This window comes from Muscardinus avellanarius, assembly GCF_963383645.1.
Source record: "Muscardinus avellanarius genome assembly, chromosome: 5".
Lineage (NCBI taxonomy): Eukaryota > Metazoa > Chordata > Mammalia > Rodentia > Gliridae > Muscardinus > Muscardinus avellanarius.
Genome location: NC_137790.1, coordinates 13,515,790 through 13,535,269, shown reverse-complemented (window position 1 = coordinate 13,535,269; position 19,480 = coordinate 13,515,790). Strand labels below are relative to the sequence as shown.

The 19,480-nt window shown below is 37.2% G+C and overlaps 1 protein-coding gene across 3 annotated transcripts in view; it reads right to left on the bottom strand.

The window, feature by feature from the left end:
* The window catches only part of SCAF4 (SR-related CTD associated factor 4), a gene marked incomplete at both ends in the record, with an annotated part of 57,561 nt that overhangs the window by 20,906 nt on the left and 17,175 nt on the right, over positions 1-19,480 (bottom strand). For 2 of the 3 annotated variants that reach the window (XM_080696681.1, XM_080696683.1), the window contains 11 exons: positions 600-790; positions 1,454-1,539; positions 2,510-2,677; positions 4,517-4,625; positions 4,966-5,204; positions 9,544-9,720; positions 10,289-10,428; positions 10,754-10,889; positions 13,420-13,581; positions 15,855-15,899; positions 16,503-16,586. In XM_080696681.1, coding sequence (XP_080552807.1) covers positions 600-790; positions 1,454-1,539; positions 2,510-2,677; positions 4,517-4,625; positions 4,966-5,204; positions 9,544-9,720; positions 10,289-10,428; positions 10,754-10,889; positions 13,420-13,581; positions 15,855-15,899; positions 16,503-16,586 — 1,537 coding nt within the window. The remainder of the gene's footprint in view (positions 1-599; positions 791-1,453; positions 1,540-2,509; positions 2,678-4,516; positions 4,626-4,965; positions 5,205-9,543; positions 9,721-10,288; positions 10,429-10,753; positions 10,890-13,419; positions 13,582-15,854; positions 15,900-16,502; positions 16,587-19,480) is intronic. The other variant, XM_080696682.1, reaches the window with a different exon arrangement.

Sequence of the window (19,480 nt, the reverse complement as noted above, 5' to 3'; positions counted from 1 at the left end):
TTGTGGCTATATCTAAAGATATCTATGAAAACTAAGGTCAAAGAAGCACCAAATTGGCCCTGATTGCCTTAAAGTGAACAGCACGATCAGGATTCAAGGCCAAGTCTCTTAATTACTGGAATATAGCACTTTGTTCACTATATGCAACCATTCTTTTCTGAGTGTTTAGTTTTAATTTTTACACTGTCATAAGTAATAAGCTTTATATAGTCAGAAATTTTACATATGCCCTAGTCATTATTAGGAATTAAACTCTTTAATTAGTTAACTGATTGACATTTGGAATACATCTAGCATACTTTACTAAACATAGTCTAAAGATATTATCTGAGATTTAGGAGATAAAAGAAAGCTGATATATTCTGTAAATGGTTAAATATTTTTAAAGGTACTAGTTATTTTTTAAAAAAAGTACTTCTTTCCACTGTATATAGAACTAATCAAAGACTTTATGGTAAATAAATTGAAACACATACTAGAAATCAGTATTTGAAACAAAACAATAGTGATATCACTTTATTTATGGCTTTCTAAGTTACATAACATTTTAAACTGATGAGAAACAAAACCCAGAAGTTTGAATATGAAGGCTTATTTACCACTTGCAGTTTCTCCTTTGATGGGAGGAAGCCCTTTCTGTCTACGCTCTCTCTCTTTTTCTCGATCACGTCTTTCTTGGGATCGAGACCGAGGAGAATGCCGGCGCCTATCCCTGGAGCGAGATCGGGAGCGCCGGTGACGAGACCTTCGAGATCTAGAACCAGACCTAGAGCGTCTCCTTTTTGGTGACCTAGTAGTTACATTGGGAATTGGACAGCACATGGATAAGAAATAGAAAATATATGCACATTAAGTTGAAAAAAAGAAAAAACAGTTATAATATTTGGATATTTAAGAACTTGATAGTAGGAAGCTCATTTTAAAGACTTTAAATGTCTGAAATTAGAAAGCAAGCATTTAATTTAAATGAAGTTTGCCAGCTTATAAAGGTAGCTCTTATCTTCAGTACCCCCAGTAGTAAATTATATACTTGCAGTGTAAGAAGAGAATTTTCATGGTTGAGATACACTGATACTACCATTACCTATTTCCTCAGGAAAGTCTTTTCTGAAGCAATTAAAATGTAATCTGGTCATGGCATTTCTACAATCTTTCTACTTTTGTTGGTAGATAAAGTTGCAAAGGAACTTTGTAAATCTCTCCAGTATTTTGTATGCCTATAGGCACAGGCACCAGATCCACTCAAAGAAAACAAACCTGGGCAAGGCAACGGACCCTAGATTTTTCTTTGTAAATTCGGCATTTCTTTTTCCCCTCCTTTCCCACAGAGACATAATATATAACAGATGTTTTTTTTATTAGCACTCCCGATGTGTACAAATAATCCAATTTGATTTTCCTCTATATGTCTCCTAAGACATAGAGGTTTGGGAAAACATTTTCTACAAATTACCTGGATGCTGACCTAGATCTTGACTTTCTGTTATCAGATATATGCCGCTTAACCTCTGGAATACAAGGTTGTTCTACTTCCATTTCCTTAAAAACAAAAATCATAAGAAATGTGGAAATTATGAAGAGGCCAAAATCTAAACAAATACTAAAGAAAAAAAAAAATCCCCCAAAGATCATTTTATGTTCTTTTGGTTACTTGGGATGAATTAATAGTTTAATAATGACTGGCAATCCCTTAAAACACACACACACACACACACACACACACACACACACACACACACACAGAGAGAGAGAGAGAGAGAGAGAGAGAGAGAGAGAGAGAGAGATTGAGATTGTGTGTTGTGTGTATGTGTGTGTGTGTGTGTCTGTGTGTTAGGGAGGAAGTACTGAATTGACCCCAGGGACATTCTACCTCCAAGCTATACCACCAGCCCTTTCTTTATTTTTTGGCTTTGAAATAGGGCCTTGCTAAGTTGCTTACTACTTGCTGAGGCTGTTCTTGAATCTGTGATCCTTCTGTCTTAGTCTCAAAAGTGCACCAACACTTATGGTTTTATTACATACAGTTTATGGGATTAGCAGTGATGCTAAGCTGCGCACTACTGTAAAAACCATCATCTCAGCTGGTAAACCAGGTATTGGGTAAGTCTCCTACTCTGTCTCCGGCCTCCCAGAACCCTGAAGGCTGCCTGTATTATTGTACTAGCTTCTCAAGTAAAGGTAGAGCCAAGAGGGGTCAACACATGCCTAAGATTTTTCTTCACATTAAAACAATGAAGACAGTAGTTGGGCGTGTTGGTGCATACCTGTAATGCCGCTATCTTGGGGACAAAGACAAGATCTTGGGTTTAAGGCCAGCCCCTGCAACTTAGTGAAATCCTATTTCAAAATAAAAGGCCAGGGGTACAGAAAACAGGTCATTGCCCCTGGGTTCAATCCCTAGTATCCCCTCTTCACAAAAAAGATAGCAAGCAAATAGGCAGGAATCTGCATAAAAACCAAGGGAACAGCAAAAAAGATAATTAACAGTCTTCTAAGAATCCAATTTTACCTGCTGATGTTGCTTCTGTGTAAGTGGTTCACTTTGTGCCTGAAAAGGAGGTTGGAAAGCCTGCTGCACTGGCGGAGCTGGAGGAATCACAGGCTGAGCCATGGGCGGAAACGGAGGTGTGGGGAGAAGTGCAAACCCTGGCATCTGTCCATTAGGAGGAAGTGGAACCTTTCATTTGGGGGGGGGGGGCAAAGCACATGATCAGAGAGCAGATACCAAAATAATCTGGAAAGCCCTTACTTTATATAAAATTAAAATATGTTCACTAAAGTTTGATCAAGGAAAATCCATAATGACATTCAATATCGTTTAACAATTTCTACAGTACAATCTTTCTCTGTAGCTACATTTTCAAGTATTGTATCGAGATTAAAATATTCCATTAACACATTTCAAAATGTTAAACTACTTATTTGGTTTTATATATTTAAGGACATAGCTTATTTAAGAAGGCATCATGACAGGCTAAACTTAAAGTCAAAGATATTCTGCAAAAGGTCTTCTTTCAACTTTTATAGCAATTAAGCCTTTTGGGAGAAAGAGTGACCAGAAAAAGTGACTTCTAGGTTTACTTTTTTTTTTTTTAATTTACCAAAGGAAGAGCTTCAACATACTGAACTTTTAGTTTCAAATATAAGTATAATAATGATGAGAATAAGCCACAATCTATTTTTGCATGTACAATTCAAGCACCAATAAAATTAATTTATTCAGAACAAGTATCTTTCTACATTATTTAAGGGTGGGCATGGTGGTGCATGCTTGTAATCTCAGTACTTGGGAGCCTGAAACAGGAGGATCGCAGGTTTATAACCAACCCCAGCAACTTTGAGAAGCCTGCCCTTAGTGAAAATCTGTTTCAAAATAAAATAGGGCTGGGGGTAGAGCCCACAAGTAGAATACTCCTGGGTTTAATCCCCAGTGCCACACACATACAAAAAGGAATAACCTGAAAACAACATGGAAAAGCAAATGAATATGAATGGAAAGAGATGTCTTGGAGCTGGGTATGATGGTGCACACATGTAATCCTAGTACTTGGGAGGCGGAGACAGAAGAACCACAGTTTGAAGGACAGCCTCTGCAGTACAGTGAGACTCTCAGCAACCTAGTGAGACCTTATTTCAAAATAAAAAAAATAAACAGTTTTGGGGGTATAGACTGGAGGTAGAATGCCCGTGTATTCAATCATGAGGACACACAAAAAAGATGTCCTAGAAAAACAGAGCAGTATTTCCCAAGGCTGGCTGTATAGGCACATCACTGCAGAATTAAACAAAAACAAAACCAGATTCTCTAAAATTGGAGGGCCAGGGTCTGTAATTTTTTTGTGTGCAGCACTGGGGAGGTAACCCAGGGGGATTCTACTCTGAGCTACATCCCCAGCCCTATTTTTTATTCTTTCGTTTGAAACAGAGCCTAAGTTGTTGAGGCTGGCTGTGAACTTGCAATCTTCCTGTCTCAGTCTTCCCAGTACTGGGACTGCAAGCGTGAGCCACCATACCGGCTGGGCTCCGTATTTTTAAAGTGTTCTTCCCTCTCCCTACAATTCATACACACAGTTAAGTTTAAGAAAATCTAAATTAGAGGACTTACTACAACAAATTCAATGAACACATCTCTACTAACTTCCTGCTAATCTCCAGTGTGCTATGTACAGTCCTTTAATTGTATATTTCAAACTACATTTCTGAAAGTTGAGAGCTGAAGGCTCTAAATGTAATCACACAGAGAAAAAAAGCCGTGGAACTGAGTGGGTTTCTTTAAATAGAAGTAATGTTTCAACAATTTTACCTAAAATACCTATTATCAAAATACAAGCACACTATGCCTAGCACCCTGGTTTTAATTAAAATAAAAAGCAACTCAAAACGGTTTTGTGCTCAATCGTTTTTATCAAAGCTGGAGTGTTACTTCAATCCCACAACCAAGTGAAGTGCCAGACATATTCTCTAAGAACAGATCCCAAAAGTGATTAGGTCTAAGCTGCAAGAAAAGTGTCAGTACCTGATGGTGCATGGGATCTTGCTGTATTCCCAACATGCGAGGTTGAAATGGATCCATATTTTGATGCTGTGTGTATGCTGGCTGCTGCATGCTATCTCCAGGAAATCCACTAAAATAGGCAAGCAATCTTTTCATTCCTTCAAAGCACTTAAGTTTTTCGGCCACATTTATATTAGAGGAACATAAAGAATGTTCAGCAGTCAATGCTAATCAACATTTTACTAATCATGTATTAATCCATAGGGTAATCTATGTGCTCCTTATTGTGTTCAACACAAAAGCCATTTTTAAAATTCTGAATTGGACAGAATACCCTCTCAGTTCAGGAGAAAACCTATAATATCACAATTTCACAAAATAATAAAACTGTTTTTGCTAAATGGTACTTAGATCATGCTTTATACCTATCAAGGTTCTACTTGTCCAGGAACCACAAAGTGGAAACTCACAACGGTGCCTGTGGAGGCGGGGGAGATGTGGCAGCAGGCGCCACTGAGGCGGCGGCGGCAGCAGCAGCAGCAGCGGCAGCGGCGGCAGCAGCAGCAGCAACAGTGCTGGCGGCAGGTGTGGCCGTGACAGACACTGGAGGCGGGGCAGGTGCTGCCGTGGTGATTGCAGCAACATCCTCTTTCTTAGATTCTTCCACAGCTTCCGGCTCATCATCATAATCAAATCTATCAAGTAGCTTCTAGAACAGGGACACCAATATTCCATTTTAAAATTTGGACTGTGATTCACTAAATAAGAAACTACAGAAACAACCAAACAAGATGTTTGCCAATACCAATAACCCCACTCCAATGTCAGTGCAATCACATTTTGCCATAGGTTCCAGAGGTTCTTGGTTCAAAGACAATTTTTAACAAGTCCCATTTTGGACAAGACAGAACTTTTAAAAAATTCTGCTTTCCCTTTCCAGTTGTAAGCACAGTATTTTCTTTTTGACCATTTTCTACCTGCTTATTTCATAACTAATTTAGCAATATACTTATTTTTCTAAAATATTCACTGACTTAGATTAAAAAGTTATAGAATTTTATGCACATTAAAGTGTGTAAAAAATTTTAGTTTGAGCCAGGTGTGGTGGCACATACTTGTAATCCCTGTGCTTGGGAGGCTGCGACAGGAGGATCGCACGGGTTCGAAGCCAGCCTCAGCTACTTAGTGAGGTTTTCAGCAACTTGGTGAGACCCTGTTTCCAAATAAAATATAAAAAAAGGTCTGGGAGTATAGCCCAGACGTAGAAACCCTCTGGGTTCCACCCCAAATACCAAAAAAAAAAAAAAAAAAAAAAAATTAGTTTGAATGTTGTCTGTTAAAGTATTAATAGAAAAAAGCAAAGAGAATGGCATATGACAGGAGCACAAAGAAATCTCAGCGCCTGTTCACTAGCTTAAGGCTTCACAACTTACCTCGGATCACCAGAAACTTGCATAGAAAAGTATACTGCATAAGGTCACGTATTTACAAGAAAAGCAAATTTTAAATAAACCTCTCAGAAGGGAAAGCAACAAATTGAACACCTACTAATATGTTTCCAAGAATTGCAAAGTATTTCATCATCCTAAGAACTCTGCAACGTAGACAAGAAAACTAAATCTAAGGTGATTAGGAAATAAACCAAGATTGTACAGTCAGTAAACGGCAGGACTGGGATGGGACACTGGTCTGTTTTACCTCAAAGCTCTCAATCTCTGGCCTCCAACAGGCAAACCTTTCCCCAAGCTGTGCCCATTTTGCTCATGAATTAAACCTCAAGTTTCTAAAGTTGTGTGTTCCGTAATGGCTCTGCCTCAAGATTCTGCAGTAGTAGGTGTGGCTTGGCGGGCACAGGAGGCTGGTTCTACCTCACTGAGCGACAGATTTCCAAAGTAAGAGAGGAAAGCCCCTCCCTGGACAACACAGTATATAGGACCAAGCCAGGTGTAAAGAATGTTTTGGGATAGAGCTAACTAGTGTTTCATTCTTTGATTCTAGAGCAGGTAATTGGAAGGGCTTATTATTTACTATTTTCTAAACAAAAGCTAGAGTCCAGGTTCCTTGCAATTTTACACATATTAATTTACCAAACTTTCATGGCAGGAATAAAATACATCTGCTGCTATTGATATATTAGAGTAGTGAATACTGAACATTTAAAGTAACTTAATATCAGAATAGTTAGCAAGAGACAGGAGACAAATTAAAACTCCATTTTTAACAGTGTCTCACTAGGTTGCTGAGGCTGTGCTCACACCTGTGATCCTCTTGTCTCAGCTTTCCAGTGTGCAGCACTGTGCCTGGCTTGTTGTTTAAAGTGTTAAGACCTATACCTATTGCTTTGGAAAAAAACTTGAAGGAATTTAAAAAAAAAACTAAGACCAATCAACAAAATAAATTTTCAGTGCTTTTAAGGAAATTAAAGCACAATTAAGCTGAAACAGACAAATTAATCAATGACTAGCTTAAGTTAGACCTTTTTAAATGAAAAAAAAAAAAAAAACAAACTAGAGGAATAATAATTCAAATTAACAGGATAAGGGTATCATTAACAGGGCTGGAATTCCTAGCAACTAGTACAGCAACAAAAGAAAAAGAAACAGTAACAAATATTAAAGAGAGATTAGTAGCTGAAAATGTGAGAACCAACTAGGAAATTAGCATTTAATAATGTGACCATTTTTGCAAGATAAAAATTGGCAGTTTTTCTCTATGGCATTATTAACCAAATTAAAACTTATGAAATATTAAACATTAAAAATAAAAGAAAAAAGTTTATAATACCCAAAGAAAGAAAATCTTAAAAAGAGCCCAGTAAATATAGATTCTGTAGGAGCTCTCCGTACTTTTCACATTAACTTTCAAAATCAAAGGCACCCTAAAGGTCACCTGGAAAGGTATGCCTAAGGATTAATTTTATGTATCAACTTGCCCAAGTTTTAGTGGAACAATTGTTGGGTTAAACTCTAACCCAGGTATCAGAGCTAAATTATTTTTTTAGATGAGATTACCACTTAAATCAGTAGGTTTTGAGTACAAACGATTATGCTTTTTATGAACAGGCCTCACTAAATAGGTGAATATCTTAAGAACAAAAATTGAGCTTTCCAGAAGGGATTCTTAAGTCTGCAACATCAAAACCCTACCCGATTTTCCAGCCTGATGCTCTGTGGAATTCAGACTAAGGACAGCAACATAACTCACTTCAATTTCCAGCCTGCTCATTTGTCTGACAAATTTCAAATTTGCTAATATATGAGCCAATTCCTTAACACTTTTTCCCATCCATCCATCCATCTGTTGATAAAATTGTTTTTCTGAAGAATACTAATACATTTGACTATGAAAAGCCAAAGAAAGTTTGAAAAAGGAGTAACTAGGTGGAGTATCTGGAAATTAATATAGTACAGATGTGCTGGGGGTGTAGCTCTGTGATAGAGGTGTGCCTGGCACACAGAAGACCTGGGATCACACATACATATATAAAATGCAACTTACTACAGCTGTTATGAGCAAAAGCAAATACATTAGTGGGAGAGAACAGTACCCAGAGATTTACAGAAGAGACATGGGCATTTTAGTGCATGAAAAAGTACTGTTTTAAAAAATAAAGATTTAACTATCTTGAACCATACACTAAAATAGATTCCAGAGCAATTGAAGAGACAACATCATAAAACTACTAGGATAATAAACTAGGACACTTTTTAAATGCAGGTGTGGATAGTTTTTCCAAATTAAAAACTAAACACAAAACCACCTATGTAAGAATTTAGGTTCATCTGTGCTTTGAAAGAGGTGTAAACGGATATATATCTCAAGCAAGTTTGTTCAAAGTACTGTGAAACTGCTCTTTCTCTGTAGTACGCCCCCCCCATGTATTTTTTTACTCAAAAAAAAAAAATGTATCTAACCTTTTAATCAGTAGTCACTCATGAATCACAGGAATATGGTGAAAACCAGTCCTTTACTATGCGTATTTGAAATCCAAACTACAAGCAATAAAGTTCTTTTATTTTGTTGTTTTGGTACTGGGGATTGAACCCAGGGGTATTCTACCTCCAAGCTACACCCATAGCTCTCTTGATTTTTTTTACTTTAAAACAGGGTCTTGCTAAGTTGCTAATGCTGCCCTCAAACCTGGTACTCCTGTCTCAGCCTCCCAAATACTAGGATTACAGAAATGCGCCACTGCACCTAGTTAAATTCTTTTCTAATGAAAATGTTGGAAAGAATCAGAAAGTCCAGAGATGATGAAACAAAGATATCACTTAGTTCTATGATTTTCAAACTTGTGCCTTTTGCAGTGAAACCTGAAAAATAAAACTAAATGTTATATAGCTAAAAACCCAATTAAAAAGCCAGGTGTGGTGGCACAAGCTTGTAATCCCAGCACTTGGGAGGCTGAGACAGGAGGATCGCACAGGTTCGAAGCCAACCTCTGCTACTTAGTGAGGCTCTCATCAACTTGGTGAGACCCTGTTTCCAAATAAAGTATAAAAAAGGTCTGTGAGTATAGCCTGGGAGGCTATACTGGGAGACAGAAAAGCCTCTGGGTTCCACCCCCCAGTAACCAAAAAAAAAAAAAAAAAAAAAAGTATTTAAAAAAAAATATGTATTTAAAGAGTGGAACTCTCTGAATTAAAATTTCACAGGAAGCCCTGGGCTGTGTATGTTCAGCATGCCCACACCCCTAAAGACAGCTTTTTAGATGTGCCTAAGGAAACAGAGTGATGAAAATGAAGCAACTCAAGCAACCTTTTATCACAAAGGTGTATGTGGAATCCCAGTACTCGGAAGGCTGAGATGGGAAGAGTGCAGATTTGTGGGATTACAAGCATGTGCCACCATACCTGGCTCCCCCAAAATTTTTGAAATGAGCATATCATATTTACAACCAGAAAAACCAATCTGTTTTGATGATAAGTGGGGATAAAGGCCCTCAAACCACAAACTAAATGACCAGCCTGCAGAGTAACTCTAAGAGAGAACTCCTCCAGTCCAAGCTGGGTGATTCGCAGCGGGGTGGTGACGTGCAAGAAGCATACCTTGTCAAATGCAGTTTTTTGTTCAGGTGGGGGGAAAGCAGCTTTTTGTTCAGGCGGTTGCGCAGGAGCAGTCTTTAACTGAGCAGTGATAGCCTGAACCTGAGCCATGACAGCATTGTCAAGGGCGGGAGACTGTGGTTTTGGAGGTTGCTGAAAAGTCTGAAGGATCTGCTGAAGCTTAAAGAACAGAAAAACTGATAAGCCACACAACAAAGTATAAGCATAATTTAATAAGTTAATTTACTAATAGAAAATCTTAAAGGTGACTCAAAATAGCAGGCATTGAAGTGGAAAACAAAACCCATTTTTTACTAATAGTTAAGTTTGTGAATGAATATATTAGGTTCAGCGTTTATCATTTAAGGTTAAAAATATATGCTTACAACCCAAAGACGTAAAAGGATGGTCAAAGAGAAAATAAAATAAAACGAATTGTGAATAAGACAGAGTTTTTGAGAAATATGGAAAAAAATTCTCTCCAGTCCAAATAATTGAGAAATCTGTGAGCAACAACCCCGGGCACTTAGCAGTTTCTAAACATCTCTTCAAAGAAGTATTATCCTTGTTTTTCACTTTCGAATTTTCCTTTCTACCTTGTGTGATCACTTCCCTAAAGTGGTGGCTCTTCTAGTTAAAAAGCAGACATTTTCTTCCTTTAGTATGCTTATGAATGAGGAATGGAAAACAAGAATTGATGACAACACCTAACCCTGTAAACAGGCGAATCTGTGTGTAAGTGGCTCACCTGTTGGCCTTGAGTTGTCTGAAAGAGCTGAGCCACAGCAGCAAAAGCATCAGAGCTCGGCAACGGTGCTACAGCAGATATGGAGTTTGGAGTGACTTGTGGAGGTTCACAAGAAACTTTTGCTGGAGGTGGAGGCGAGCCTAAAAAAAAGAAAAGGGATTAGGACCTAAGAAATGTCAACTGACAGATTGTCCTTTTAAATGCCTTTAAGCTTCCTTGCTAAAATAATATTCCATCCAGATTAACATCCAATAAAATATATAGCTTATATTACTAAAGTTTATACCATAACAAGTAAAAAAGAACATATTTTCATTAGAAATAAGAATTATGGGGAAAAGAGCTACTTCCCAAGATTTAAATTCAAGCTTTCTTCTTATGGAAAAATCCCACAAGAAAGAAGCAAACATCATCATGTACAAAAGTTTCATCATAATCTAAGCTCACAGATACACTCAACAGTACCTTCATTATTGGTGACATTTTCTGCTAGTGGGACAGCATTACTGGTTCCTGCTGCCATGTCTAAAAGAGGTTGAATAATTTCAATTTTGAACACTCCATTTTTTTGCCAAAGGTTTAGCACACGAACTATTTTACTCTGCATGTGTGAGAAAACATGAATATACAATAATTATTTGTATACATATTTAAAGAGAACCCCACCCCTGCTAATATTTCTATACTAAATCTGTTTCATAAACAGAAAAAAAATCCATCAGATTATAACCCAGTTTTAACTTCTTTAATCCTTCTTTGGTGGGTTTAATTTAGTAGGAGACAGATACAAAGCTAGGAAACAAAAATGTTATTTGATGTTTTCATTTTATTTATGGATAAAAAGAAAATCCATCATGAACAACAAAAAAAGCCAAAGTAAGTTTCTTTAGAATACCAACAATTGAAATATTTAATAAATGGCCTCTAATTGAAAGGTTGCTTTGTGGCTTTAAGTAAACAGAACAGGATGGTGATTTAAATGTGTTGTTCATGTTATAACCTTTATCTCCTACTCAAGGAATCATTTTTTTTTTTTTTTTGGTAGTACTGAGGATAGAACCCAGGGGCATTCTACCTCTGAGCTACACCCCTGGCCCTATTTTTAGTCTTTATATTTTTTTGAAACAGGGTCTCACTGAGTTATGAAGGGCCTCGTTAAGTAGCTGAGGCTGTCAGCGAACCATGATCCTCCGTTATTCGCCTCCTGAATGCTGGGATTACAAGTGCGCACCACCATGCCCGGTGAATTATCTGTTTTTTTTTAAAAAAAAATTTTCCCACAAGAGCAGACCTCTAGAACTATAAACATAGAATTTAACACCTGCTTTCTACATCATTTATTATAAATGTCTCCATTCAGCCAGGCATGGTGGCACAGGCTTGTAATCCTAGTACTTTGAAGGCTGAGAGACTGAAGGATCAAAGGATTAAGGACAGCCTCAGCAATTGAGGCTCTCAGCATCCTAGTAAGACTTTGTTTCCGAATAAGAAATAATATCAATCTGGGGATGTAGCTCAGGAGGCTACATCCAGGTTCAATTCCCAGTATATAAATAAATAACTAAACAAACAAATGTCTCCATTCTATATTTTGTTTCTGTATTATATGTTTATGTATGTTCTATGTATTCTGTGTTTACCAGCATAATTTCTTCCTTTTTAAAGTCCACTGACAGCTGGGCATGGTGGTGCATGCTTGTAATCCCAACATTTGGGAGGCTGAGACAGGAGGATCGCAGTTCAAGATCTGCCTCACCTACTTAGTGAGGCCCTTTGAAACTCAGTGAGACCCTGTTTCAAAATAAAGAAGAAAAAAAATAGGGCTGGAGGTGTCACTGAGGTAGAATACCCCTGGGTTTCATCCCCAGTACAGGAAAAAAAAGTCCACGTAGGTCTATAATGATTTTCCACTTTTCATTGTAAAATCAGTTGTGTAGGTACATGTACACACGTACACACACACACACACACACACACACACATCTTATCCTTATTTTATTTTGAAACAGTCTTGCTAAATTGCTGAGGCTTGGTCTTCAAGCTGTAATCCTCCTGTCCAGCCTCCAAAGTGCTAAGATTATAGGCATATGTCATCATGCTTGGCTCTTAAAAAAAATTTTTTTTTGGTGGTACTGGGGTTCCTGGAAGCCCTTCTACCTCCGGGCTACACTCCCAGACCTATTTTTACATTTTTATTTGGAAACAGGGCCTCCTAAGCCAGCGTGCACGGCTGGCTTTGAACCTGCGTGATCCTCCTGTCTCTGCCTCCCAAGCATGGGGATTACAGGCGTGCACCACCACGCCTGGCATGGCTCTTTAATCTTTTAAGTTTATTTTATTGGGGGGGGGGGGAAACATTAAAGATCTAACTTCTTAAAAAAAAGTTTTAACTGTATACCATTTATTAACTATAGGTACACTGTAATTCAGATCTCTAGAGGTTATTCATTTTGCTTAACTGAAACTTGAGACCTGTTGATTAGCAAGTTTCCACTTTCCTCTCTCCCCTAGAAATCAACATTCTACCTTATTTTGTCATTTTTGGTACTGATCCCAGGGGTATTCTACCTCTGGGTTATACTCCCAGACCTTTTAAAATATTTAATCATTAATTAATTAATTTTGTGGTACTGGGGATTGAATCTAGGGGTATTCTATCTCTAAGCCATACCTTCAGCCCTATTTTTTTATTCTTTATTTTAAAACAGGGTCTCAGTAAGTAAGCAGCTGAGCCTGGCCAAGAACCTGCAATCCTCCTGTCTCAGCCTTAACTTATACCGACATGCCTAGCTTTTTTTTGTTTTTATGTTGACACAGGGTCTTACTAATTCTTAACTTGCAATTTAAGTAGACTCTGAATATCTAACATACTCCCATTAAAAATAATAACAAGCCAGGTGTGGTGGTGGCCACTTGTAATCCCAGTAATTGGGAGACTGAGACAGCAGGACTACAGATTCAAAGCCAGCCTCAGCAACTTAGTAAGACTCTCAGCAACCTAGTGAGACCTTGTTCCCAAATAAGAAATGAAATTGGGCTGGGAGTACAGCTTGGAGGTAGAATGCCTCTGGGTTTAATCTCCAGTACCAAACCCCCCATCCAAGTTTTAAATTTAAATATTAGTAATATACCTTATCTTCAGATGGACAAAGATATAAATATTGGAATGTGGCGGTTATATTTTTAGAGAATCTTGGCCCAAAGACATCTTTATCAGTTCCAAATTGATGACGAGACTGTCGAACAATTGAGTCAATTACATATAATCCCGGAACCTTGTATTCTGGTTTACACTACAAGGATAAGATGTAAAGTTAGTATAGAAAAAAAACAAAATCACAATTTGATACCCATTCATCTCATATTTATATGACTATATACAGTTCTATCCAATTACTATACAGAAACCACTTAAATGTCTTACCTATATAATTGTCTAATTGTCAAGTTTCTCGCACGTCTACAGAGAACTGCTACTCTCCGATACTTTAATCTCTTAAGATTTATTTATTTATTTATTTTTGGTGGTACTGGGGGTGAACCCAGAGGCTTTCTATCTCCGGGCTATACTCCCAGACCTTTTTTTATATTTTATTTGAAAACAGGATCTCACTAAGTTGCTGAGAGCCTCACTAAGTAGCTGAGGCTGGCTTCGAAACCCTGTGATCCTCCTGTCTCAGCCTCCCAAGCACGGGGCTTACAAGAGTGCGCCACCACGCCCGGCCTAATATCTTAAGATTTAAGTTGTCTCTAATTCTGCTTCCTTCCCAATTTCCTACAACTGACAACACTCCAATCCTTAAAGCCACTTTCATATAAATTTATTATCATCTCTACAAATCCAAAAATTTACATTTTAAGATTATCAAAATATTTTACATATATCAATTTAATTTTATTAAAGCAGCATAGAAATAAAAATTAAAAGGTCATCTTGGATGTATCAAATTAACAAAGAAAAAATATAGCAGAGAAAATAGGCACCTACACACATTTCTGGAGGCAGCACAAAAGGTACAAACCTTTATGGAAGATTATTAGCATAAAAGCAAAGTCTTATTTGATCCAATAATTCTGGTAACTAGAAATGTATACTATGCAAGACAGTTAAGATACATATACTTTCCCCATAAGATAAGGTACTAATGTGCACTCCATAAAAAGTAAAAAGGCAGAAATCTCTAAATATCCAGATATAAGGACCTAAGTAAATCATGGTAGTCATTATGAAAAGAAAATCTGGCAGATGTTGAGGTTCAACTCAGTGGGAAGCAAGTTAACAACCAATATGGCCTCCATTTCCTTACAGTTGTGTATGTGTATGTACACAATAGAGCATAAAGAGATTCAAATGTAAATGCTATGGCAGTTTAGAGGCAGTGGCATAATTTAAAATTTTCCCCATTTGACTTATTTGTATTTTGATTTGCTATTATAAAGCTTCCACGGACACAAACAATTGTTAGTATATACTAAATGGCACAGGTCTAGGTCAGGGGGATAGAATGATGATGTTTTAAGACTACGTGTTCTAACAGACGCATGCTAATCAAGTTACAAGACAATATACAACTGTATATTTTATACTAGAAAGGCTTAATTCTGAGGGGAACAAGAAAAATTTGGAAAAACATCACAAAAGAATTTTATTTGAAATACTCAGGAGGTGAGTTCAGTGTCAAAAGAACAGATGGGCAAACAGAGCAGGCCCCTCAGGTTTATGGTAAAGAGGGTCCTGGCTCAAAGATAAGAAATTTTGTTACGAGGCATTACATAAAAGTTGAATGCCCAGTTCATAGTAATGCTTAATCACTGATACTTCTATCACCTGTTAAAAAACTTTTAGTGAAAAAGTCAAGTGTGGTGGTACGTGCCTGTAGTGCCAGTACTTGGGAGTCTGAGACAGCTACACCAACTTAGGAAGACCCTCAGTAATTTAGTTAGGCCCTGTTTCAAAATAAAAATCCTAGCACATAGGAGGCCGAAAGGCTAAGACAGGAGGATTGTAGGCTCATTACCAGCCTCAGCAACTTAATGAGACCCCATTTCAAAATTAAAAGTAAAAATGGCCAGGAGTGGTGGTGCACGCTTATGAGGTGGAGACAGGAGGATCGTGCAGGTTCAAAGCCAGCCTTGCTGGCTTGAGACCCTGTTTCCAAATAAAATAGAAAAAATAGGTCTGGGAGTGTAGCCTGGAGGCAGAAGGGTTTACAGGAACCTGAGCACCACCAAAATAAATAAATTAATTAATTAAAAAATAAAAAAAATAAAAAATAAAGGAAAATAAGGCAGGAGGTTGTAGCTTGGTGGTACATTGCCCCTGGGTTCAATCCCCAGTAAAACACGCACGCATGCACGCGGCGGGGGAATTGGGGGTTCAGCTTAGAGGTAGAATGCCCTGGGTTCAATCTCAGTATCAAAAACACAAAAACCTTCTAGTGAATAAAAATAACATCTAGTAATGACTTTGTTTCCAGTGAATTTAGAAGCATTCAAATTATAATTTATAAAGTAAATTAGAAATACTAATAAATATGACAAGTTAGTAATTAAAAAAAGCAGTTACCTTTTTGATGAATTTTTCTACTATTTGAACTACATGCTTATAAAGCTGAAAAGAATTAAAAAAATTACCAGTTAGTTTAGTATTTCTATATTTCTTATAAATAGAAAATACATAAAACTTGAAATTTTTACAATTTAAATAATATGAAGATAATACTCAATGAACCACAGGAAATGATCCAAAAGCAGCTAATGAAAAAAATCATAAATAACCAATCAGAAAGGAATTCACTAACAAACTTGTCTCCCAAACAGAAGGTCCCTTTCTTAGATTTTCAATCAATAAAACTTCATAAAGCAGGCTATCAGGCGAACTTATGTAAGGGACAAGAACAATGGAAGGAGAAATAAATAACAGTTTCTACAATGAATAACTTAACTGTGCTCTTGAGTATGACATTAAGTTTCATGCAGCCTGAATATTTTAATTCAAAAGACGATATAGTCAGCTGGTTTCTAACAAGAATTATATGAAATTAAAAATAAAAACTGTTTTGAAACATCTTATAATGCAAATGCAGTTTTATTATGACTTTTTAGCTAACCAGTACTCTGATTAGACCTGAACTAATTCACAAGATGAATCTTCATGTTTAATAACGTTTTTAAAAAACATTTCTATATTAAATATGACTTATTTTATTCTTACCTTAATAGCTTTAATAGCAGCTTTAGTGATGAGAATCATCTTGGCTCTAGAGATGGGAGGTTTCATATCCATAAGTGAAAAGAGCTTAAAAAAGAAAAGAAAAATACTTAAAAGGTAAATCTAGAGGTACCTCACCTCGTTCCACAAAAGTACTTGCAAACTATTAGCTAAGAGAATAACAAACTCTTGGAACTAAAAGCACAACAACCTGGCTAACAATTAAAAATCATTTATTTTCCTACATATCTATATCAGCACTTAGAAAACATAAGATATTAAAAATAGCAAAAAAAATAATATCAAAGAAAAAAGATTTGAATGGTAACAAACATGTTCCTGGAGTGAAGGTAGCAACAGTGTATCTGTCAATATTTATGTAACTTTAATTCCAATTTCAACGAGGCTTTAGAAAACTTCAATTAATTCTAAGGTTCATCTAGGCATGGTGGTGCATGCCTGTAATCCTAGTACCTGAGAGACTCAGACAGGAGAATCCCAGGTTCAAGGACAGCCTCTGCAAGTAGTGAGACTCATCAACCCAGTGAGACCGTTTTTCCTAATAAAATAAGATTCGGCTGAAAGTATAGCTCAAAGATAGAAGCTAGGCTCTGGGTTCAAATGCCAGTAACCAGAAAAAAGGAAAAAAAAAAAATTAAACAAACATCACAATCATATCAGTGCTCCCATCATACTTTAATAGTCCTTCCCCCCAAAGTTTAAATCCCACCAAGATACAATGAAGAGTCTACAGAGGGTCGTAAAGATAAAATCCGGACATTGAGAAGCTTGTATTTAGATTCTTAAAATCTTGATTTTTTTTTTTTTTTTTTTTTTTTGGGTGGTACTGGGGTTCCTGGAAGCCCTTCTACCTCCGGGCTACACTCCCAGACCTATTTTTACATTTTTATTTGGAAACAGGGTCTCCTAAGCCAGCATGTGCGGCTGGCTTCGAACCTGCGCGATCCTCCTGTCTCTGCCTCCCAAGTGCGGGGATTACAAGCGTGCGCCACCACGCCCAGCTGATTTTTTTTTTTTTAAATATACTATGAGGCACACACTCACCTGGGACTTCTAAAAAGATGTGCCAGAGATTTCTGAGCATCATCAACCATTTAAGCCACATTTTCATTTTTCCCCCCAACTCATGTCAATATTTCAAAATGGACCCACAGGACAGTAACTAGACACTATTAAGAAGCTAGCTTAAAGAACAAGGGTCTCGCCGGGCGTGGTGGCGCACTCTTGTAATCCCCGCGCTTAGGAGGCTGAGACAGGAGTATCGCACAGGTTGGAAGTCAGACTCAGCTACTTAGTGAGGTTCTCAGCAACTTAGTGAGACCCTGTTTCCAAATAAAATATGAAATAGGTCTGGGAGTATAGCCAGGAAGTAGAAAGCCTCTGGGTTCCACCCCCAGTACCACCAAAAAAACCCACAAAAAACCACCACCAACAACAACAAAAAACAAGGGTCTCTTTTCTCAAAGTAAATAGCCCTATCTGGCAGGTATCCTAAAACCTCAATTTTCTCAACTTTCCAAAACTATAGAAGTTAGTAGGACTACATACCAGTGATAATAATTTTAGAAAAGGTACAAAATGCTGGATATAATCAATATGAAGACCTGATTCTAAGCAGATGAAGTTTGAAATTTTCTATAAATCACACAAATATTTAACTATTTGACAAACACAAAAATTTAAAATTAGCAATACTGCATGATTTACAAATTTTAGCATAAATGGAATATTCTGACTACAAGTCATATAAATTATTAAGGCAGTTAATGTGTTTTATTTTCTTAATTATCTTAATTGTTATTTATTGTCTTATTTTCTTAAAATAAAAAAGGGAAGCCGGGTGTGAAAAGCTTGGACTATATTTTAAAGCAGCCTAAGCCAGAGCTATTATTCACTTTATGCCCCAAACCACTTTATCAGCAACTAGCTGTATTAAAAACCAAAATAAACCAAACAAAATCAGTCAGATGAACACATGACTAATGTGGCTTGAGAAAAAGCTCTGTAGTCTATATTTAAATTACCAAAATTCACTTAAAAATTAAAGAGCAATAAACCATCATTCAGGCAAGCCCAACAAGAGAATCTTCAGAATCTAACCAGACAGTCGAAGTTACATTACCTTAGGAAAAGAGGTGGTACAAGAGGCGGAACCAACATTTGCATACCTACTATGTATCAGGCAGCAGTGAGTTTGGTGGTGGTGACTTTATCATATTAACTAAGGTAGATTTGTTAGAAGCGTTTTGATGATACTCAAACAGGTTACATCTATTGTAGATAATACCCAGGCAATGGATCTGAACTAAATTTTAATTATAAAGCTCATGTTCCTTAAAAGCACACCCATACCCTTACCCAATGTTGCTTACTGACTAAATCTGTGCAGTAACATAGGGAACTTGGGGGGGGGGAGGGGGTGTCAGGCAACCACCTGATCCTGCACAAAGGTTAACACAATCAAAGTGATGAGGATGGGCAAGAAGCCTTAGGCAAGTAGGAAGGGAGCCTAGAGCTCGTTTGTAGCTAGGGTATACTCACCAACAAACAGCCCTCCAATGTACCAAAGAAGGGAGCTGCACAATTAACACCAGGACAAAGCAAAATCCTAGAAATCCATGTCAAATGCTACAAGAGGTCAATCAGGATGCAAGCTAAACCTTGTTCCTTCACTTTGGCAATTAAGTGGATGCAAATGACTTAAGTTTTTGAAAGCAATTCCAATTCTATCTGGTTAAGGACTTCATGGTAAGGAAGCAGAAATACATTTTTGGCTAATTTTTCATTAATTTGACAAATAGCTGAGGACTTAATAAGTGGCAATCTCAATGTGTGGCACATAAAGATGAGAGACTGTTTCAAAAGCTTCATAATACATGATCACCCTTAAGCTGCTTACCTATTAGGCAATTTCCATTATATTTAAGTTTTTTTTAAAATGCCCTATACTCTCCTTTATC